At 34.5% G+C, this 25,002-nt stretch overlaps 1 protein-coding gene and 1 long non-coding RNA gene across 4 annotated transcripts; both read left to right on the top strand.

The window, feature by feature from the left end:
- Nucleotides 1–4,253: 4,253 nt before the first annotated feature.
- On the top strand, nt 4,254–10,398 carry LOC139858079 (uncharacterized). Of its 2 annotated transcripts, XR_011762806.1 has the most exons (5): nt 4,254–4,959; nt 5,322–5,496; nt 9,456–9,613; nt 9,822–9,924; nt 10,010–10,398. It is a non-coding gene; the product is annotated as an uncharacterized lncRNA (long non-coding RNA). The 2 variants fall into 2 exon arrangements; XR_011762805.1 differs by having other exon boundaries at nt 9,822–10,398.
- A 1,032-nt stretch (nt 10,399–11,430) lies between these two features.
- Nucleotides 11,431–15,205, top strand: LOC139858076 (uncharacterized). 2 transcript variants are annotated; one of them, XM_071846928.1, is made up of 6 exons: nt 11,431–11,838; nt 13,097–13,211; nt 13,315–13,486; nt 13,665–13,721; nt 14,182–14,363; nt 14,456–15,205. In XM_071846928.1, exons 1-6 carry the CDS (start codon nt 11,519–11,521, stop codon nt 14,579–14,581), a joined length of 972 nt encoding a protein of 323 aa, XP_071703029.1. In that variant the 5' UTR covers nt 11,431–11,518; the 3' UTR covers nt 14,582–15,205. The 2 variants fall into 2 exon arrangements, with proteins under 2 accessions (XP_071703029.1, XP_071703028.1); XM_071846927.1 differs by having other exon boundaries at nt 11,435–11,838; nt 13,315–13,489; nt 14,456–15,192.
- The last annotated feature ends 9,797 nt before the right edge of the window (nt 15,206–25,002 follow it).

The following is a 25,002-nucleotide window of genomic DNA, read 5'->3' as shown; positions in this document are numbered from 1 at the left end:
TTTGGGTCAAATTTAAATTCCTAAAATTTTGACATTGTTTTTGGCCATTCATAGGGGTGAGGTGAACCTCTCTGCGCAATTGGCACCACCCCTTATTAGAGAATAACTAAGTGTTTAATAATTAAGAGATTGTTTTAATTTTAAATAAATGGTTGAACACTAAATGTTAAACCAATCAGCATCATATGTGATTCATAGATAAGTAACAAATGTGTTGTACACTGAATTGTTCAGCATCCAGCACTAAACCATTGAATAAAGAGGTAAATAAACACATTTTAACTTAACCAAAGGCTCAAATCAAAACATTTATTACCCCTCTTATTTTATATTGCAATTTTTATTTTGTAATTAATCAAAAAATGGACATCCTTCATCTTCCTTTTGATGTACCAGTTAAACTAGTTAAATTAAATTAAATAGTGGGTGCCTTTCAGAAAGTTAAATATTTCACTTACCCTATGAAACTTTTCCTTATTATTCTTGGGTCCCTTTAGTTTATTTATATCTATGTGTTACATGTAAAAAAAGATGCATTGTTTGCTCGCGTTAGAAAGTTAATTTTATCTATTTAACTGAAAAGTGACTTACAAAATACTAAAGTACATAAAAAGGTTTTACTTTAGCTAGCTCTTGAAGAGAAACGACGAGCATATAGATATCATATGCGTATAATATGTATATCATATCATATGTGTTTATCATTTTATGTCCTAAAATGTTGCAATGTTACTGTATGAGATTCCCCTTTTATGGTAAACTTTTTATCGGTTCAAGTTATATATGATTATCTGAAGTCTTAATTATAGGCATTTCTAGCTTACAACTATATTGTTTAGGCATATTACTTCACTCCGAGAAAGTAGCTAAAGAAGAAATAATATGTTCATTAAACTTGATTACAATGTCGAAACTATAGTTAATTACAATGACTCATTTAACATAATACGGACATTAGTCTTGAGATTATACTAGTTATGAATAGAATGACCAGCACCGGGACTATGTCCTGGTGCGGTTGGCCTGAAATCATCAATGCTTTCCATCTTACTAGTTACCATCACTTCAGAGGATGATGTCCTTTGATATTCAAATGAGGCCACATTGATCTTCACCTTCTCTACATTTTCCCGGGCCTTTTTGTACTTCAATCGCCTTCCTTCAACGTACTCGATCTCACTTGCAAGCAATATTAAAATGAATAAAATCACACAATAAAACAAAACTGAGTTACTCTTTGCCATTATAATGCTAGTTATGAGATGTTAAGGACAAATGAATTGTGTTTTTTGTGAGGGACTTGTGAATGGAAGAAATAAGGTATATATAGTATTTATAGTTGAGTTGTAAGAATTAGTGAATGCGAAAATAAGCTTCAAGTGGCAGTGTCCAACCCATACGAGTGGGATATTCCAGATATATTTATATTTTGGGACTTGAAAGAAACTAAAATATTTTTTAAAAATGATAAAAGCAGAAAGTGGAAATGGATGGTAGTTTGAGGGTACTTTTTAGAAATAATTGATAAATACAATCGAGGTCCTTTGTCATTTATATTTACTATAAATAGATTCTCACGGTCGCACACAATTATTATTATTATTATTATTATTATTATTATTATTATTATTATTATTATTATTATTATAAACTTAAAAGTATTAAAACTTACAAAAAATTAGTAGGGAGCCTAGAGACAATCTGGGCCCCCACACCTCTAGCAATAGCAAAACCTATCCTAGTAAAAATATGAGCAGCAGCACCGGCACCAATATCTTGCGCCATCGAACTCTTCTGAACCCGCTTTAGCAAAGAAACAGCATCCTTTTCTAATTCCCCAAGGGAAGAAAATGAGAAAGGAATGAAACCATAACCAATCGTCTGACAGCTAGATTCGTACTCTATAAATAGCAGTGTTGTAAAAGTCGTCCGACTTGACCGACGCGTCGGCCGATGCGTCGTTTTTTTGGGTTCTCCGTCCCGTTTTTTCTGAAAACGACTCAAAAGACGGTCGGAGCTAAAAGTTCGGTCAAAGTCTGTCAAAGACCGTCAAAACGGTCAAAGTCAGTCAAATTTTCGTCAAGATCTGATATATTTTAAAATTAGGGTTTGTTTTCATATTTTAGGCCGCTCTTTTCTCCGTGTCCTTACTGATTATGTACTCGGTAACATTAATTGAGTTTAAAATTTGATTGTTTTTAAATTCAAGTTCTTATTTAAGAAATTTATGGTACATAATCAACCATTTTACATATATATAAATATATATTTAAGAAATTATTAATAAAGTCAACGTTGGTCAACGACCGATGCGTCCCCGACGCGTCCCCCGACTCGGCCGACGCGTCCTTTTTAGGTCTCGACCGATGCGTCCCCGACTCGCGACTTTTACAACCTTGATAAATAGTGATTATGATCATCAATAATATTCACGGGATTTCATTCTTTAACATGGTGTCCGAGCGGGTATGATCCCGAGGACCCGGTCCATATCCTTAATCTTTTCTTTTGTTTATCCGGCTGGAAAAAGAACCCTAGCACAGCCGTTAACCTTATGTAACTTTTAATCTATCCTTGTTTTAAAAATAAAATAAAAAGTTCAAAAGATCCATCATCAATTGTAGCATGAGCGTATGATGCTTGTTCTGCCGCCACCTACCACCTTCATGGGCTTACAAAGCATAAAAATAATAGCAATACTATCGGCTAACAAAATAACGGCACAATTACTACTACAAAATAAATTGTGATTGTGATAACTATAATAACCCTAAAAATGAAAATACAAAATCGACTGTGTATAATTACTGCACGTCACGAAGTTGTGATGTGCTTCAGCGGTTGTTGTCTGCTTCCTTTAGGGTAGGTCAGAAGTTCGACCCCCGTTGACTATATATTAACCCACAATTTCATCTCTGCCATGAACTTCCACCCATGACACCTTTTTCACATCGCGTTGGGGGTAAAGGGGAGGGGGGATTTTACCGTCCATGTCCCGTATGAGATTGATGCGGGTCTCCTCCTGGGCACGCAGTTGGGGACATGTATAATTGTATAGGAGATTAACGCGTGCGTGGGTGGTTAAGTCCCCTAGGTGATCCTAACAGCTGTCCAAAGAAGAAAAAAAATTTACTGCACGTCACAAGTGAGTCTTTTTGTATTTTCATTTTAACATATAAAGCGTGATCAACAAGTTTCTCCGTATTACGTTTAAGTAGCTTTTAATTATTTTTAATTTCTTTAATTCTTTCATCAATGACATCGTTGGCCCTTCTTCATTCCATCTATTGCGTCGATGGTTGGTACGAAATCTTCTGCCGCTTGTCTTTAGAATGAAGAAGTCATAGAAACACGAAGAAATCCGATATAATAGTGAGGTCCATATTATTTTGTTACCGCCTCTTACTACTGATTTTGTTTTGTGTGCATAAAGTATTCTTAGTTAATGTGGAGTTCATCAAAGTTTCAATTTCAGTCATTTGATTGCACTAAGTAAAACTGAGTTATAGTTAAATCTTTGTTCTAAAAGATTGAGTAACTATTGACATGACGCTGAAATGATGCTATATCTTTCTAGTTTTTCGCTCATATGTTTTGAGTAGTCCTAGGGCGTGTTGATCTTCCTCTATTTGTGACTACACCAAAACCTAAGTTTATATCATAGGAGTAATAAATGTTATAATTTTTTGTACGGAGTTGATCCATAAACCAACTTCTATTTGAGTACATCACCAGAGAAAAAAACTTTTGGAACGTTTTTACCATTTTCAATTAATTGCCGAATCACACTCTCTTTTCTCAATTTAAAAAGGCAGTAGTATTATTTGGAGACTCCGAAACAGTATAATCTTCAAAGATCGCTCTTTTCAAAAGTGTTACGTTTTTTACTCCATAGTGACAACGACTTTTAACTGGTTGGATGTTGGATATAAAAAGAAGAGATGTAATTGGATGATGTTTCCTTTGCCTCTGTAATTTTTGTATTTTTGTAAATTTTTTCTAGCTTATAGCTATTTTAATAAAATATTAGCCGTTCAAAAAATAATAAAAGCCAAAAGTACTAAAAAAAAAATTGAATTTGTTAATGTATGAAAAAAGGCTGTGCAGCGATTAGTCCTATAAATTAATCCAACAAATATACATCTCTACAATTTACAAAGCGTAAAAAACAAATCCGACGTGTAAGTCTGACACACACTCCATATCCTCAAGTCCACGTGTACCTTTTATTTGCACACTAACCAATTCTTCATTCAGAAAAAACATTGACACCTGTCCCTGTAAAAAACGTTTTCTAAAATTCAACTCCTTTCTCTTCTATTTTAATCTCCTAAATCTCTATCTTCCACTTATCACATCTTCAAAAAATAATCCGGCCGCCGGAACAACAAACCGTCGATTCTAGCAACCACCATTACAAATCATTAAATCATTACAAAATTAGACACCGATCGGTACAAATTTTGCTTTTTCCGACGTATAAAAATCAATCGTTATCTACAAATCAAAAATCGCAATTATCATCTTTTCTCCTTTTAGTTTTGATTAAACAAAAATTAGGGTTTCTTTATTGCGATTTTTGGCTACCTTTGAAGCTTCTCATCAAATCCATCCATCCACGAACGATTTGTGTAAGAAACCCTAATTACATCCACGCCATGCCATTCCGTACACTGCATCCTTAATCCTCTCATACACCGCATCACTAATTCATCTGCTACAAACTCTAATTACATCTACGCCATGCCATTCCATTTCACCTGAGTAAAATTGCATATTAGATCTTCTGCTGGAATGGGATTTCGATCAATGGATTAGGGCTTCAAAACAAATCGTGACGTTTATATAACATCTCCAACAACAGCAAGAGGTTAGGTTCATAATTGCTTTGTGTTTCGCTGGAGTATTTTTACGATTAATGGATTAAGGCTTCAAAACAAATCGTCAAATTTGATGGCTGTAAGTAATGTAATCATCATTTAAAGATCATTATTTTTTATATGTGTTTTGATAACCTCCATTTAAAAATCATTATTTTTTAGTTGTGCACAATCATGGGGTTCAATCGATGTTTGTTTATGTATTTTATTTTACTATAATATAATGATATAATATAATATAATGATGATTGTAGCTTTTTTTAATGAAATCCTTAAATGATTGAGAGTGTATATATAAATTAAATATGTTCTAAAATTCGTGAATTTTGATATAAATTAATGATTAAATGATGATTAGTTTTCTTGATTCGGATAATGGTTCATTCTTATTTGAATTCCAAAAGAGCTATACGAAGCCTTATAATCTTGATTATTCTGTAGATTTTCATTGAATCGAGAAAAGAAAGATTGCGCCAAGCTGCAGATGAGTCTATTGAGATACTCTCATCCATGAGTTCTGCTCCATCTCTATCCACAGATCAAGACAAATGAGGAAATCTTCCATCTTAACTAGGTCCTCTTTGAGTTCTTTGACTTCCAATTGTGGTGCACCTAGGTATGTTTTCTTTATGTTAGAATGAAGCAAGTCGACCGTATTTAGTCTACTGATATGGATTGTCAAGTTCTCTATTTTCTGTGTGTGAATTTCACTGAAACATATTATCATGTTTTCATTCTTTTTGGAAGTTTAATGTGTTTTGATGTATGTTTTGTTGCAACTTATGTAGATCGAAAAATGTAGACTGTCAAAGAAAAATGTAATGCATTGTGTGCTCGGAGAGCTAATGTGGCTAGAAGTTTCACCTTTCGTGATTTAGCTTCTTCTACAAAAAACTTAGGATTTTATTTTGATATGATAAGGTGGATTAGGTAGTGTTTTTGACATATGTAGTTTGGATGTATTTGGGCATTGTTATCTATAATATGTGAATTTTATTGTGTATATGGATACTGAAAGGACCCGTCCTAATCCACCTGGACGAAGTCATCAACATTTGGTCCCATTGCGATGATCAGCTCCAAGTAATGTCCTTATATTGAGCAAATGCACAGCGGAAGACTTAATTCGTACCTGAGAATAAACATGCTTTAAAGTGTCAACCAAAAGGTTGGTGAGTTCATAGGTTTATCATAACAATCATTTCAATATGTTAATAGACCACAAGATTTTATAATCATAAACATAATACACTCGCAAGTGTATGTAAAGCACTCTAAGTGGTTGAGCACTTGGTAACCATACTTAACATTTAATCAACGTCGTATATTCCCTTTATTATGAAATCTCACTACACCGTACCAAGTGTAGTCACCAAAACGAAGTACTGTGCAACCGTTGAATACTGGTCGTCCAGTCCGGTTGGGGTTGTCAGGCCCGATAGATCTATCAACAGGATTCGCGTTTACAATACCCATGTAAATAGTAGTTACCAAGCTACAGGGAAATATGCCAGTGGTACAACTCAACGTAGAATATATTTTTAAGTACTTGTGTCTATTTTGTAAACATTTATAAAAGCAGCGCACGTATTCTCAGCCCAAAAATATATATTGCAAAAGCAATTAAAAAGGGAGCAAATGAAACTCACTTTTGCCTTGAATGTATTTAATTCGACTTGGTCTCCGATAGATATCACGAACCTAACCATATAAATAATATATCAACATATTTTCTTTTTAAGTAATCGTTACATATATATATATATACTTTTAATACTTTTAATATTTTCTTAGTCCGTAGTTAGCAGTTCGATGTTAGTGGTCCACAATTAGTTGCTCAATAAAATAAATAAAGACCCCATCGTATTCGTATTGATCAGAATTAATCTTGACCCATGGTACCATGTTGTCAAATGACGTGTTGCGTACATAAAGTACCGTGTTGTCAAATGACGTGTTGCGTACAATCATGAGGTCTTATGATTAATCTTCTCGTGTTGTTTACGGGTGGTCCTGAAATATATAAAATCAAATCATAAGTAAATATATATGAAATATCATATTAATTAGAAATATATGATTAATTTAATTTTTCTCCAAATATTTTCGTAGCTAAACTAGCTTCGCATACCCGATCTTGTTTTAGTCGTAGTTTCTTCATTACAACTCCGTTTTTGTTGGTTCAACTTGCCACTTCCTTGGATCGAGTCAAATTTTAAGAATATGAACTGAAAATACCTTAGGTTGTATTCGAAATCAAAGGTTATAGGTCAAACTTTGGTGAAACTTATGAAAGTCATCATTTTCCATCATAAAAACAACATTTAATGATCATTTTTCTAAAAATACTTACACTTTGAGTTAAACCATGAAATTTTTATGTGTTAACATATTCATAAGAAATATCATTTTTCCAGAATATGAACTTCCAATTCAAAGCTTAAGATGGTTTTTAATTATCCAACCCAAAACAGCCCCCGGTTGCACTCCGACGACGTAGATTCAGTTTTTAAGGTGTTCTTTGTAAAACCAAGTTATATCTTGTTAAGTTAGCATATCATTATGATATATTACAGGTCTTGAAGTGTTTTAAAAGTCAAGTTAGAAGGATCTATTTAGTTTGCGAACAAGTTTGAAATCATTCAAACTATGTTCTTGTTGTTAAAATTTTATACCACAAAATAAGATAGCTATATGAATATGAATTGAATAAGATTATGAATAAGGTTACTACCTCAAGTTACTTGGATAAAGTTACTGTAAGATATGAGAAAAATCCTAGAATCAAAAGAGTGGTGGAGTTGGATTGAAAGGTTGGAAGTAAACATGTTTACTTGGAAGGATTTTTGAAGTGTTCTTGAATGGATTTTCTTATGATGATTAAGGGTTATTTTTGAAGCTAGATCTTCATGGTTATTTGCTGAGATTGTGAAGAACACTTAAGGTTCCTAAGAGTGTGTTTTTGGTTAGAGAAAATGTGTAGTAAAAATGAAAATGGAATGGAGTATAAATGGTGGTGAAAAGATGTATAAATTTGTAATATTGTGCAAAAGTCTTGTAATATGCCAAATTGATTAATCATGCATGCTAAGATCCAAAATTGGCTGACTCATGGCTGCTAATAAAGTGATTGTGATGTGTATATACCAATAGTAAATACGTATATAAGCTGGGTATGATACGGGTACATATACCCTAGATATACGTATAAAAATCTTGAGAAAACGGAACGAGGATTCAAATATAGCTATCTTTTGTAAATATACTTATATTGTTTTATGTATATAAATCCTTTAAAAGTGATAAAATACATATCTATACGATACATGTATAAGCATTATAGATTATAAGTATATATATCAAAGAATGTTACGTATAATTATCGTTTTGAAAACTTAAGTTACTAGTTTCAAAATATACTTATAACTCATTGTCATTAGTACACAATGAGATGTTAAACCATCCTTAGATCATGTTAAATATATATAAATACATATATATACACAAACGTATAATTATCATATGTTATATAGTTCGTGATATCATCGGTCATATTGGACGGTCAAACGTTGTGTAAAACTCTTTTCAAAAACACAAGTCTCAACAATTTGAATTGCTTATCATGTTGGTATGGTTTAATTTATGTAAATATTAATCTCATAAGTATAATTTGGTCGGAAAATTTTGGGTCATTACAGATACATGAACAACCTTCAGTACTAATGCTCACTTTGAAGAGGTTTGCCGTCAATCAATAAACTTAAAAAAAGATGATGATAAATCAAGATTTGCATTTGATTCCAGTAGGAAGTAGGTTCAGTTTTATACTATTTTCTTGATGATGGGTATGCATAATATTGTTAATTAAGAATTGAGAAATAGGAGTTATTAAATTGGAGGATTAGAGAGCTAGATATATGATCATATCAATAGTTGAGTTCACATACATCATTATTTCTATCTGATGGTTTTGGTGGATGGCTTTAAAATATTGCTCCGTGCTTACAAACCACGAGTTCTGTTGTACGATGATGCCATTTGTAAGTACATGAACACTTTAAGGAGTTAAGATGCTACTTGATTAAAACTACGACTTGGTAATTGTATTACCAAGTCTGGTGTTGGATCATTGACATATCAAATGTAGTTAGGTTATGAACAAAAAACTTACGCCATTGTTGTTTATTGTTTAAGTTGTTAGAAGTACTCAGTATGTGATAGAAATGGGATAGACACACACACATAATATGTAGTTAGAAACTTAGAATATTTTCAACTCGATGCAGGTTTTCTTTTCCTTCTTTATGTTTATATATGACTACCCTTTCAAACTATACTAAACTTCAAAGTCAAACATAGCTACCTTAATATCTACGTTGATAACTATATGGGATTATGGGTGGTACTTGACATCAAAGAGTATCTATTTTTGGCATTTGTCATGAATTCCAATGTATTTAAACTTAAAAGTAAGAATAACAAATCAATCTTTCGTTGGAATTTTAAAATTTGTTTGACCTAGAGAGTCAGTGAGGTAGATACTATCAATGTTATTCACAGTTACCATACTTGCAGGTTATTGGAGCTGTTGGGTTCTAAATCAACAACTAGAGTATCCAAAGAATTTTGATACACAATGAGCTTCCCTTATCGCAAGTTGTTGGTCAAGTTGGTCTGAAGTATTGATTCAACTCTCTTGCTCTGAACTTGATGGAATAAGTATATATGTAAAGGTATGTGTCATCATATACATAATATGATGATTATACTTTTTTCTATTTTTGTGTAATACAAATGATAAGATGGCTATGAAATTCGATATAAAATAAGGTATTTGTTGTTGTTGTCTTTGTTATTGTTATTGCAACTCATCAAATATTTTTAGTTATAGTCAATACCATATGTCCCTTGATTTATTCATTTTCTTTATATGAAGTATAGGATACAAATGAAGTATTAAGTTGAACATTATTTGGATCAGATCGAGATGGCAACCAACATGCCGATCTTTACCTTGAAGTCCTATTTCAATAAAATCGACTGAGTAAGAGTTTTTCATTCACTTTGATTTGTTTTTTTTCATTATATCGTATTAACCGTGTTCTTCATCCTGTCGCTTGCTGGCTAAGGAAACATGCAGGGTTTTTTTTTCTTTCTATTGTTTGAAAAAATAAAGCGACAGTGGATATGAATGAAAAATTGCTATCATGAGTCTACAGTTGATATGAATGATTCATTATATCGTATTGCAAGTATCATTTCATATTTGAGCCATTTGTTTGTGCTTAAGGTAATTTTTGTTTATTTTATTTTTAGCGTTTTCGGTTATAAGAATACATTAATGGAAGATTAGATGAATACCTACTCATCCATTATTATCATATTAGTTCATTATTATCATTTTCTTTGTTTATTCTCTCAGTAAGGGCTATTAGATGGCAACCACAACTATAGGCCATTGTATAGCTCATTTCATTGAAGCAGATTCAACAAAGTAACATTTTTGAGGTGCAACAAGACATACAGTCTACACAAACAACCAAGTAAGTTTCTATATTGTTATCATTTGTAACAAGGAAAATCAAATTATAAACTGATATATAAGCTATATTATATGCTAAGTTTGTGTATATTTATGTACCAGAGATACAATATTTTTTGTTCACTGTCGATGAATGGTTGCTAATCCCGAGATCGTAGAACTCCTGATCGAAACTCGGACTTTTTCAGCTGTCTCGACGCCTGCAATGGAGCATTTGAATTCTGTATAATTGTTTAATGTATTGCAGATTATATAAGATATTAAAGTGCTAAACCAAGTTGTAATGTTATGATATTGCCTTAAAGTGTTAAATCAAGTATATATATATATATATATATATATATATATATATATATATATATATATATATATATATATATATATATATATATATATATATATAAACAAGTTTTTAACCTCTTTTGTTTCATGCTATAATAAAAAGTACCCAAAGCTATGAACTTTGCATTGTAATTGTATTCATTATTATTAGCGTTTACAATACTAATATTTTCAAAACATTTACTTTCAATACAAATATTATCAATAATGACGGTTTTTGTCATTGTAATTGTATCAAAGAGCTAATCGATATTAATACTAACGTTTTCAAATACTATTTTATAGAGTTGCCGTGCAACGCACGAGCTCATAACCTTAGGTGAAACCTAACATATATATGTTACTTGGTTGAAATTTATGGAAATATAAAAATAATAAGTGACTTCACGCGTGGTTTATTTGTTCAAAATGCATTTTTATAAATTCTTTAGTTTTAATACATATACTACTAAAGTGTTTCGTCATTAAAATGCTATCAACAACAAACAATGCTATACAAATAGTAACAATTACGAAAACTATTTTTTATAGCTGCCGTGCAACGCACGGGCTCTTAAAATCTAGTGCGTTTATATTTTGAGATTAAAATACACATAACTTAGAGTACAGGGTAGTAAATTGTAAGTATTTACTTGGTTCGTGGTAGTTTACATTTTACAACCACTTGTACCCTATTTTTCATTTTCAGACCAACGTTACAACCACCGTCACCGTCTACACTACCAATTCTCTCCGTCGCCGACGCCGGCGAACAATGGTATCGGATTCAGACCTAATCAGCCGGTTGCATGAGTACTTAGACACGGCTGATCTCACCACTACCACCACCGCCACCGTTCGCCGGCAGCTAGAACAAGATTTTGAAATCGATTTAACCGATAAAAAAGCATTTATTCGCGAACAGGTCGATCTGTATCTCGAAAATAAACAACAAGAAGAGGTACAAAAACAGGAACTTGAAGAAGAAATTGAAGCAGAACTTGAAGAAGAAATTGAAGCAGAACTTGAAGAAGCAGAAACTGATGATGAAATTGAAGATAGTAATAGCAAAAGTGGCGGGAGCAGAAAAAAAGGGTTAGGGTTTCAATTTGATTTAATTATTATCGATTTTTAATATTTTATTGAGTTAATTGTTTTTTTTGGTTGAAATTGGAGGAAGTGAAGTTAGAATGATGGTGTAATCTGTTACCCTAAATTGATATAGATTTTAGGATTACTAAAAATGAATGAAACATAATTACACTTGCTACTATTAATAGAGTGATGATGGTGATATAACAAGAAGAGTGGTACTTAGGTTAGGCACTTAAAAAGTGTTAGAATGCAGTTTGCTTTGAAATTAAAAAAAAAAAAAAACTTTGTTACTAATGAAAAACAAATGTAGAAGATGTGGAATCCTTAGAGCATTGGGTGTTGCGATGGTCAGTTTTGATGACCGGGCTCTGACTTGACTGACACTGAAAAACTGACATTGGTGAGAAAGTGGAGTGGTTTAGTGCCACTTTCAGTGTCTTGTTGAGAGAAAATTAATTTTGTATTATTATTTGATTAAAAGAAATGTAAAACCCATGTCCAACGGATAAATTTTCGAATTTGGAACCCACTCTCAACAAAGTGACCAGCGTCGAGCACATAACTTTGGAATGGAGACACCGAAACTGACACTGAAGGGGTGTCGTTGATGGTCAGTTTTCGTTGTCATTCGGGAAGTGTCGCTGAAACTGCTTGTCGATACCTTTTGCTCTTAAAAGTTGGATGGTTCTCAAATAAAAACAAAAATATTAATCTTATTTAACCATGGAGGTTCAGTAACCTTATTTGGTTATTTTACTTGTCTTGCAAATGCAACTTTGTTATACTTTTCACCTTTCCTGATTTGGTTCTTCCATTACAAAGTGTGGTGTATCTATAACTTCAATTTGAATGTATTATTTAAATATTAAATATAAATATGTTTGTTTGAATAAACCTTGAAGTCCAAGAAATGCTAGAAGGTGAATGCATGTTATTATAGGTTAACTATTAACATTCCTCGAAGGTATATGCATATCTTTTGCAAGGAATAATGAAGAACCATGTAGATAGTGGCCAAAAGCCTATGATTTACGTTAAAAATGTGATCTTTTTTTACTTGTAAATATCAATAACCTTGTTCAGTTGCTCTACCTGTCCTGGAATATCAATTTTGTTGTGTTTTAGCCTTTCTTGACTTACATAATCTGTTTCCAAAAAAAGGGTGGTGAATCTACAACTTAGTACAATTTAATTTGAGTTTTTCTTTAATAACAAAAAATGTTACTTTGTGTAAATATATACCTCTTTGTTAAATCAGGTCTAAAAAGGAGGACAAAGAGGTGAAGAAAAAAGGGGGTGGATTTACCAAATTGTGTAGTCTTTCTCCACAACTTCAGCAGTTAACAGGGGTAGCTGAATTAGCCAGAACAGAGGTAGTATAGCAATAGTATTTTGCATACATGTTCATTTGTTTATTTTATTTTTATGGGGGCTTTTGTAATCAGTGTAAATTTATACGTATCACGTTAATTATAGGTTGTTAAACAACTTTGGAGCTACATAAGAGAACACAATCTGCAAGATCCAGCTAATAAAAGGAACATACGTTGTGATGGACCATTTCGTGAACTTTTTGGTGTGGATACTATTGACATGTTTCAAATGAATAAGGCCCTTACAAAGCATATATGGCCTTTGAATTCCGATGGTGGTACTTCATTCGCTATTTCTCTATGTGGTCACATTCTTATTGTACAAGCCATCGGTTTTTTGCACTTCATATTGAATACCATATTTTTTCTTATTTTTTTCGTGTTCTGTTTATCATTTTACCTTGATGTTCATCTTCTTTGGGGTCTTATTAAACATTTTTTTTATATCTGCAGCTTCACCAGCTAGTGCAGTACCAAAGGAAAAGAAACCAAAGAAGGAACGGGAAGAAGGTAAAATATTAATGATTTATGAGTATAGTTTACAACTTACAAGTATTTCAAGTATTTTATTAAAAAGATATGTGTGTATAAAATTTAGGATTTTTTTTTTTTTTTTTTTTTTTTCAGTTTGTTGATCTTTCGCATACGTTTTTACCGCATACTGTTTGTTTTTCTGAAGACATAAGATAAAATTATGTCTTAATTAGTCTGCAAACCTGTAGACTTAGAAATGTGCTTCTTAGTGCTGTAGACAGGATTAAGTTATTTTTCGACATAAAAACAACCAACATCACTATTCAGCACTATTCAGCATACAGACCTTTAGACACATCATCTCTACTAACATGGTCCGCAGATCTCCAGACAAAAACATCTTAAAAAAGCAAACATCACCTTAGAGCACCATAGAAGTGCATAGTCGTTTTCATTTTCTTTTTTCTATCACTTGATTGAAATTGCTATTTGACAGATTCAGATGAGCCAAAACGAAAGGAGAAACGGCAGAAAAGTGCTGGTGGTTCTTCGGGTATTCTTGCTCTGATTCCACTTTCAGATGCTTTGGTTAAGTTTCTTGGAACGGGCGAAAACGCGTTGGCACGTTCAGATGTTGTGAAGAGAATCTGGGACTACATTAAACAAAATAACCTTCAGGTATGTAATGTACGCCATACATACCTCTTCATATGTAAAAATTATGCAATAGTGGCAACTGTTAACAGTTGCATCATCTGTTTGATTTGAAGGATCCATCTGACAAAAGAAGAATTTTGTGTGATGAGAAGCTGAAAGAGCTCTTTGACGTCGAAACATTCGTAGGATTTAGCGTTGCAAAACTTTTAGCTACTCATTTCATTAAGGCAGAAAGGTGAGTCTTGCTAGTTAAGACTTGAGAGCATAAATTTTTGGGAAATTTTGCTTCGATATCTAACCGCCCCTGTTATAACGCTACGGCGTGTATCTTTTGAACAGTCTAATGAAGATATCGAACACTAAAGATGCTTATATGACTCTTGGTTTTGGCCAAACTTTTCAGAAACATCCTTTCGTTTATAAATCTGTTACATTTTAACTTTGAGCCCGTAATTTTTTTTTTACAAATCACATCCTTCTTTTATAAGAATGAATAGAATGCGTATTTGAGTAAAGAAGGTTTAGGTTGCTGTTATGGTTTTAACCTTTATTTAGTGAGTGAGTTTTTATATGAACCGTCTTTCACATGGTTTGTACACATTTAAAGCATTCGGCTTAAGGAGGGTGGATCTTATAAAGTTGAGGAATTGAACATGACAGCTGATATCATGGTAGCAACCATGTTGAGCTTTACTTATTCTAGTTCAAATTCTAATCTAGCTTGAATGAGTTGTACTTGACCTATAATAAGTCGATTTGAGCTCATATAAGGATGTTACTTGAATGGTCATTGATTTCTTATAGTTCTGATTAACATGCAAGTGCTAATATGCACGACTCCGTGTAAAGCTAAGGGTGCCAAAGAGTAAAGTTGTTGTCCAGTCATTCAAGCTCAAGCTCGGCTCAAGCTTTTCCTAGTCGAAAGTAATTGTGTTATTGGATGGAGTTCAATTTAAGATTTCTTAAATGAGTTCCTCAAATGCATTTCGAAACTCCAATCAAACTTGCCTCATGATCTGCCATAATCTCTTTGATCCCTTTATCCATGTGCCGAGAGATTTGGTAGGAAAGTGGAAGTCATGATACAAAATCGAGTTTCAGCTTAGCTTTAGGTGGTTGAGTTGAGCTCGAGTGCAGTTTGGTTCATTTGAAAGAGGTATCCAGATTTTTAACTGACGTAAATGACTGTAGAAGCCACTAACTTAAGAGCCATTGCTAAGATCTGTTTAAAAACAGCCCAAAACGTCACAAACACAGCTAAAAAAGTGACAAAATTGCACAACCAACATCCCAAACTTTTCCTATACAATAAGGCATCTTTTGAAGACGTTAATTGAAAAGGCTATTTTTCTACTGTGAACTATTCAATAATTTCTCCCCGATGCAATTGTGTAATTTTTTTAAGAATTGCGTAAAATCCTCATTAGATTTATTAAATATATATACAATCTGTGTAAAGCATTCCATAAATTTGTTAAAGACAATAATCCGTCAACAATTATTTCGTAATTAATTAACCCTTGCACACTAGATGCGGTGGGATTCTTTGTAGTTTTAGTTAATTTAGATTGTAGTTTCGTGTTCAAATTACAAACGTTCCCTCAACTTCGGCTATATTTACACAACGACCCTTCAAGTTTATACTTTCTCAGGGGTTAAAAGTGTAAATATATAATTTTATTAAAATAAAAGAAACTAACTCCACCCGAATTTATAACGGGCCCTATCTTCTCGCTCGGTGCGTGTTAAATTTTTTCGAGACCACCGTTCAATTACGAAAAATCCTACCAACCCAACGGGACTAACTATACGCGAAACGGACAATTTTTTAAAAAACGCTAAATACAACGACAACCCGTATCTTCCCGCTCGCCATGAGTTAAATTTTTTCGACGACAACGTCAAACTCGAAATAATTTTTATGAACAAAACGGAACTAACCACGTTCGAAACGGATACTTTTTAAAAAACGCTAAACACGACAGCCCGTATCTTTCTACTCGCCGCGAGTTAAATTTTTCCGACAGCACCGTTACACTCGGAAAAATTTATTGAACAAAACAAAACTAACTACGCTCGAAACGGATACTTTTTAAAAAGCGCTTAACACGACATATAAAACGACGCTTAACACATGGGTCGTGAACCCCTCTGTAAATACACAACGCTACGTTAAATACGAATACATAGCCCGAAAGATCTCGCCGCAATGCGCGGGCCGGTCCGGACTAGTTACGATTAAAAGACGGTGTCATTCAACCTAAGAATGTATCTCATATTCACATTACGATTAATCACTTCAATTAATTTAGCAGTATCAAATAGTCACATCAATTAAAGAGATCCACATTCAAATTAAATATTGTATTTTATATTTCACATAAATTTTATAAAACCTAAATTAATTAAGTAAATAGAATACTATCATTTTAACCCTATATTTACTAAAACCACTGTTGCAAAACACCCCGTCTCGAGCCGTCTCGACGTCCGTTGCGACGGTTTGGTGACTAGCCCGTCTCGTCTCGAAAAAAACCGTCTAATATGACAGTCAACGGTCAAAATTCGAGTCAAAGTTGAAAAAAATCAGGTCAAAGTCTCTCAAAATTCGAAAAAGCCAGAAAGTCGGTAAAATCGGTCAAATTTGTCGAATTTTAGTTTGAATTTTCTGCATTATATTAACGGTGATAGTAAGTATGAGTATAAATTAGTTAATTAAAGTTTTTGGCTTTAAAATATGTACACATATATACATTTATATACTTATATATTTAAAAGTCAACTTTGGTCAACGTCCGTCTCGACCCCGTCTCGAACGTCTCGACCTTTTTAGGACCCGACCGTCTCGACCCCGTCTCACGTCTTTTGCAACCTTGACTAAAACAGTTATATTACTAAAACAGTTGTGGTTTTAGGTCGTTTTACCCTCTCCATCTTTTCCAAACGACAAAAACAACCAACTTACAAACCTGGTCCTCATACAAAGTTAGCTTTGTCAATTTCTCAGGGCAAAAAATGTCCAACTATTATTTTATTTAAAAAACTCAAACAAACCCCACTCAAATTTTTAACGTCTCATATTTGTCCGCTCGTCACACGTTAAATTTTTCCGACACCACCGTTCAACTTGAAATAAATTTACGAATACAACCCAACTAATTATACGCAAAACGGACATTTTTCTAAAACCGCTACGGGCTATCATTTTATATATATACATAAACGTATAATAAACAGCTCAATTACGCGATTTTTCAGGCGTTAAAGACGCTCATGGCATCATGTATACTAAGTACTAATCAAGTGTATCCTAACACACCCGCCGTAACGGGTTTTTAATTCTATAAATACAAAACGCTAACGCGTTTTTAGTTCTATAAATACAAAACATTACTTTAAATATGAATATTAAACCGGGAAAGCCCCGCCGCATCGCACGGGCTGATCCGGATCTAGTTTAATCTAAATAAAGTTGTTGAAATTTGAGAATACTATGTAGAAGATGAAGAATGAGGGCAAAATCAGTCCCGATGGATGAAACAAGATGCTGTACACAAACAAAAGAACGATAATGTTTCTGGCCCAGGTTAACCAATTCAAACTTTATGGGTTTGGGTCAAATTTAAATTCCTAAAATTTTGACATTGTTTTTGGCCATTCATAGGGGTGAGGTGAACCTCTCTGCGCAATTGGCACCACCCCTTATTAGAGAATAACTAAGTGTTTAATAATTAAGAGATTGTTTTAATTTTAAATAAATGGTTGAACACTAAATGTTAAACCAATCAGCATCATATGTGATTCATAGATAAGTAACAAATGTGTTGTACACTGAATTGTTCAGCATCCAGCACTAAACCATTGAATAAAGAGGTAAATAAACACATTTTAACTTAACCAAAGGCTCAAATCAAAACATTTATTACCCCTCTTATTTTATATTGCAATTTTTATTTTGTAATTAATCAAAAAATGGACATCCTTCATCTTCCTTTTGATGTACCAGTTAAACTAGTTAAATTAAATTAAATAGTGGGTGCCTTTCAGAAAGTTAAATATTTCACTTACCCTATGAAACTTTTCCTTATTATTCTTGGGTCCCTTTAGTTTATTTATATCTATGTGTTACATGTAAAAAAAGATGCATTGTTTGCTCGCGTTAGAAAGTTAATTTTATCTATTTAACTGAAAAGTGACTTACAAAATACTAAAGTACATAAAAAGGTTTTACTTTAGCTAGCTCTTGAAGAGAAACGACGAGCATATAGATATCATATGCGTATAATATGTATATCATATCATATGTGTTTATCATTTTATGTCCTAAAATGTTGCAATGTTACTGTATGAGATTCCCCTTTTATGGTAAACTTTTTATCGGTTCAAGTTATATATGATTATCTGAAGTCTTAATTATAGGCATTTCTAGCTTACAACTATATTGTTTAGGCATATTACTTCACTCCGAGAAAGTAGCTAAAGAAGAAATAATATGTTCATTAAACTTGATTACAATGTCGAAACTATAGTTAATTACAATGACTCATTTAACATAATACGGACATTAGTCTTGAGATTATACTAGTTATGAATAGAATGACCAGCACCGGGACTATGTCCTGGTGCGGTTGGCCTGAAATCATCAATGCTTTCCATCTTACTAGTTACCATCACTTCAGAGGATGATGTCCTTTGATATTCAAATGAGGCCACATTGATCTTCACCTTCTCTACATTTTCCCGGGCCTTTTTGTACTTCAATCGCCTTCCTTCAACGTACTCGATCTCACTTGCAAGCAATATTAAAATGAATAAAATCACACAATAAAACAAAACTGAGTTACTCTTTGCCATTATAATGCTAGTTATGAGATGTTAAGGACAAATGAATTGTGTTTTTTGTGAGGGACTTGTGAATGGAAGAAATAAGGTATATATAGTATTTATAGTTGAGTTGTAAGAATTAGTGAATGCGAAAATAAGCTTCAAGTGGCAGTGTCCAACCCATACGAGTGGGATATTCCAGATATATTTATATTTTGGGACTTGAAAGAAACTAAAATATTTTTTAAAAATGATAAAAGCAGAAAGTGGAAATGGATGGTAGTTTGAGGGTACTTTTTAGAAATAATTGATAAATACAATCGAGGTCCTTTGTCATTTATATTTACTATAAATAGATTCTCACGGTCGCACACAATTATTATTATTATTATTATTATTATTATTATTATTATTATTATTATTATTATTATTATAAACTTAAAAGTATTAAAACTTACAAAAAATTAGTAGGGAGCCTAGAGACAATCTGGGCCCCCACACCTCTAGCAATAGCAAAACCTATCCTAGTAAAAATATGAGCAGCAGCACCGGCACCAATATCTTGCGCCATCGAACTCTTCTGAACCCGCTTTAGCAAAGAAACAGCATCCTTTTCTAATTCCCCAAGGGAAGAAAATGAGAAAGGAATGAAACCATAACCAATCGTCTGACAGCTAGATTCGTACTTGACCCGCTTCCGACGAGCCGCATCAACCACAGCACGTCCAGGGACAAAGTCAGAAAGCCCAGACTGTGTCAAAGGAGAAGACCCTGTCAAGTCAACACAAACATCGCGACCACAATCCCAGGAATAAAGTAACACATCTGCAGGTCTGAGGGCCCTGTCGTTCCCTCCAGACAACCCAATGTCAACCTCCTTTCTCGCTGAAATCCCAGATCGATAACAAACATCAACAAGGGAATCCCGAACAACATTATGTCGATGCTTAATACCCACCATACCAGCACAAGACACCGCGTGATCCCCGAAAATATCCCCAGTAAAAACCCTTGAACAGGCAGAGCATGCCGTCGAGATAGAGAACAATGGAACACCCAACCGGTAGCACAACACACATCGGTAAGTCTTTGCGTTCATCGTCTGACCCAACCCCAAAATAGGGACTGCCCTTAGCCAAGCAGAGGTGTGATCACCCTGCTGCGATTTCCATAAGGCCGATTGTCGGAGAGATAACGAAAAAGTGGATTCTGCAGAAGCGGTAACCTTTGTGAAATAAACATCTGCCAATTTCTTCATGAGTATTGGGGCAGCGACCTCACTCGGATTACCTAAAATATCAAACCCAACTGTTTTATTAAACAGACCCAATGCATCTTCAAAAGCACGACCAAGACCAACAATACTCGCATGACGTAGTAGCTTGGTCTGCAATCCAGCAGACTGTAATCGAGAAGCCAGAAAAGCATAATGACGAACATCTCCCGCAGAATAAACACCAAGCCCTCCAAATGCAAATGGCAAGGTGGCAAGCCGCCACTGCCAATCACCAAACCCAGGCCCTGAAGCAGTAACAATACGTTCCAAGGAAGATCGAAGGGCTCCATCGAAAGTGCGTTGAGCCGCCTCAAATATACTAGGAGGACAAGTACGCAAGGAAAAGTAGAGTTTAGAAACTCCCGTACATGCCCTAAGCAACAACAACTCACACTGAGGATCATCAAGCTTAGCAACCTTATCCATAAGCGCAATGGACTTGGTCACCCTTTGCATCACCAGTTCACTACTAAAACCAGGATCAGAACTTGCGGGGGCCCCAAGCAACTTAACACCATTTAAAGGCCGAGCAATATTAGGAGGAAAGACACCTACTTGCCTGCTGCGAGGGTCCTCCGTAGGCCAGAAAATTTCTGTTTTTTCAACGTTGAGATGCAGCCCAAAACGAGGCCCATCCTCCATAATCAAATGCAAAACCTTCCCCACCACCAAAGTGTCCCCAATAATAGTACCATCATCCAAATACCACGCCTGAAGACAAACCTCAAAATTATCTCTGATTTTAGAAACCAAGGGTTGTAGGACCAAAGCAAAAAGCAGCGGACCAAGGGGATCACCCTGTTGCACCCCCTGAGAAGACCATAATGTGTGGTTCCCATAATACAATCTGGCTGGATTAGAGTAGCAAAATTCAACCCACCGAGAAAGGCTCGGACAAAGGCGGCGAACTTCACGTAACATGACCGTACGATCAACTAGATTGAAGGCATTTTGAAAATCAACTAATAACATAGAGAGGCCAACATCAGAGCCACGATCCTCAATCAGCCGATTCACAGCATGAAGAATAGCCTCACCTCCTGAAGAAACACAAACACCAAACTGAAGACCATCGAAGTAACTTCCCAAAGACTGGCCAACCATAGCAGCGCCAACCTTCGAAACAAGACGTCGCCAAACAGTACCCACAGCTATAGGACGAAGACCACCGCCGGGCTTGACAAGCGGTGTGAGGGGAGCACTAGCAATATACTCTCCTAATTCCATAGGGCACCTTCCAGCTAGAAAGAGATTAACGACTCCGGTAATAGAGCCAACCAACTCATCTGAGACTGCCACAGCAGCACCACTCAAGCAATCCATAAGGTGTTGTGCACGTAAACCATCCCTACCACATGAAGTGCCCCGAGGAAAACTTTTAATCTGGCCCAAAACAACAGCAGAAGTTGTAACGAGGTGAAGGTGATCAACCGTCATATCAGGCAAGGATGGAGCGATAGAAGAAGGGTGCTTAGACAGCAAGTCCGCCAGTGTGGCGTCATTATAAGGAGCAACGCCTGATGAAGAAAGAACACGAGCTGCAGCGGTGTAATGGCCATCACAAATCTTCCTACGACACTGCTTAATATTACGCTCTTCCAAATCAAGGACCTCATCATCAACCACTGACAACATAGGAGAATCCTCTGCCAAATACTCCCTCACAAGCTGTAAACTCCCACCCGCTGCCCCCCAAGAGCAAATAGCACGGGAAATATTCTCTTCCTGATGCCGACGCTTTATCGAAGACCTAGACTCACGACTACTCCGTGGCCGAAAGGTTTTAAGGGTACAAAGGGGTAACACCAACAAAGAGACCCAACTAGAAATGTCATCAGGCTTAAAGATCACCTTATCAAGAGCACCTTTCAAAACCCGAGAAAACCCCAAACGACACTTGGGAGGGATAGACTTAACCGTGCGAAACCCCTTAGAGAACAACTGATCCAGGAGAGCCACGTCAAAACCATCGTTATGATCACGCACCGAACCATCCTCAATACAAAGTCGAGCAGGAGAAGAGGGAGCTAGTGGCTTGGAAAAATTATGAAGCACAAAACGAACAACACCATTTCCCTCATCGGGGGGCGGCACATCCGGGCCCCTACCATGACGGCACTTAGCACGTACCGTGTGTGTTTTGTAGCAAACACCACATAACCAAATCCCCATACGCCTAAAAGTAACATCAGCCTCAGTATAAACACCCAAATTAGAAGTAAGAGAATGTCGAGTGATATCCCGCGCATCGATACCACAATGACGATCACTAAGATGCTTGATAAGAGAACTTCTAACAAGCCCATTTCCACTCCCATTTTGACAGCCACTAAGACCCACAAAGGGACAATGAAACTTCACTGTGGCATGCGACATAACTGCACACAACCTTTAGTTGTAGTGCATAGCTAAAATGACAGAGACAAAATCCCCATACACCAATAAAATTATAACCATGAAGCCAAGAAAAAACTCATAGGGGACTTTTAACAAACACCTTGTGGGCACAAATTCAATTGAGTAATGATACAACTCAATCTTCTCCCAAAATCTTCCTGCTAGCTGCTACAACCCTCAATCCATTCACCAAATAAATGAAGCAAAAAAGCAAACAAACAAATTGAAGGGAATGAATCGATACCAAACTCACTGTTAAAGGAAGATGATGAACACCGTCGCTACCGACAGCCACCAACCAAGAAAAAATAACCGGCGAACTTGGGACCGGCGGCCTAATTTTTTTTTTTTCCCGGTCAATCGTAGCCACAAATTACGGGTCACACCCAATTTGGTACAACCCTAGAACGACGGATTAAAAAGTTCTTCCAACCAACAAATAATTAACGATGATGTGCAATTAACGAAACAGTGGATCTGGGTTTAAAGAACTACTGGGTGGATAACCCAGCTTCATACTATTATTATTATTATTATTATTATTATTATTATTATTATTATTATTATTATTATTATTATTATTATTATTAATTTATTATTATTATTATTATTATTATTATTATTATTATTATTATTATTATTATTATTATTATTATTATTATTATTATTATTATTATTATTATTATTATTACCACGTATTATTTATTTATGATGAGTTATTAATATATACTAATATATTACTAGTAATTACATGGATCCCCAACTTATGATGCAAAATCTATCTGTATGATGTTAGGTTTCTCAAATTTTTTGTGTAATAAAGGATCCAATTGTAAAGCAGTCGCTTAACTACTTGAAGCGCAGATGAAATATATATACATGTAACATATGCTAGTGCTAGAAAGCTACGGAGTATAAAATTATGTATAGTTGTAGTTGTACTTAGAAATGCGTACAAAAGCTAATACGTACAAAAGCTGGTGGCCAAGTAACTTGAAGAGATTTATGTAATAAATGGAAGCTACAACAAATATGCACACTATATAGCCACATAGGATTGTTTTTTTTTTTCTTTTTTTTTTCAAAAAGCAAATATTATTAAAAACACATAGGATTGTATATACGCGTAAAATTTTACAGACTATTGTGAAAGATAAAATTACTTTGATTGTGTTACGGTTCATCTAGGCCATGTTGTATGAGACCATTGCTTGTACGAAGGAATGAGATGGTGGAGGGTGACAGGGACACCCGCGTAACGTTTGCAACCGACAGTGACTAACCACGTCAAAAAATTGCAAGGACCACCCGCGTAATCTGGGTTAAGCCACAGGGACCAACTGAGTAATTTTTTTACACATATCAAATATATTATTAGTAAATGTAGAACACATAATAGTTCATCTTTGAATAATATCATGATAGTTAGTGTTCAGTCTTACTGACTAAGAAAATGATGACACTGAGCTACCAATTCACTTATTTACTCCTAACCATCAACACGGTGTGAGCGGTCTAAGAGCACTCCTACAAGCATTGATTTTTTTTTTTTGACGAATATAATGAAGACTATATTTGAAGGAGCTTTCATCGAAAGATGAAAGGCACCAACAAAAGTTACAAAACGGGAACAGAAGGCTTGTAATTAAAAAACTACACTAACCAAATCGACTAGAAAACTACCAAATCGACTAGAAAACGCTATCTACTAATGAGCCTAACCAGTACGAAAAAATGACCCCAAAACAAAGGAAAAGAAGCTAAACAACGAACAAACTCCTAATACTACCGCAACAAACCTATAACAACCTGACATTTTTTGTTTACTTTTTCGTTAAATACTTGACGGTCGTTAGTTAAATTCTATGTTTTTCTACACCAGGATTTTTTTTAAAAAACATTTAAGACTGTTATATGTTATTGTGTATTAAACTCACTGTTCATTAAGTATTCATAAGTTATTAATATCTATACATAACTAAATATTGACTTCCAGGACAATAAATAAGCACAATTAATTCAATTACTTAATATTTTTAATATTTTTATTTTTCTTATATAAAATAGTATTATAATAATCATGATAAAATAAATACATAAATTATTAATTTCTAGAGGTAACAATGATTGATTAACCATTATGATAAAGGATGTTTAAAATTT

Source organism: Rutidosis leptorrhynchoides, chromosome 7 (genome assembly GCF_046630445.1).
Source record: "Rutidosis leptorrhynchoides isolate AG116_Rl617_1_P2 chromosome 7, CSIRO_AGI_Rlap_v1, whole genome shotgun sequence".
NCBI lineage: Eukaryota > Viridiplantae > Streptophyta > Magnoliopsida > Asterales > Asteraceae > Rutidosis > Rutidosis leptorrhynchoides.
Note: the sequence above shows the minus strand (reverse complement) of the source record. Positions and strands in the feature narration are given on the sequence as shown.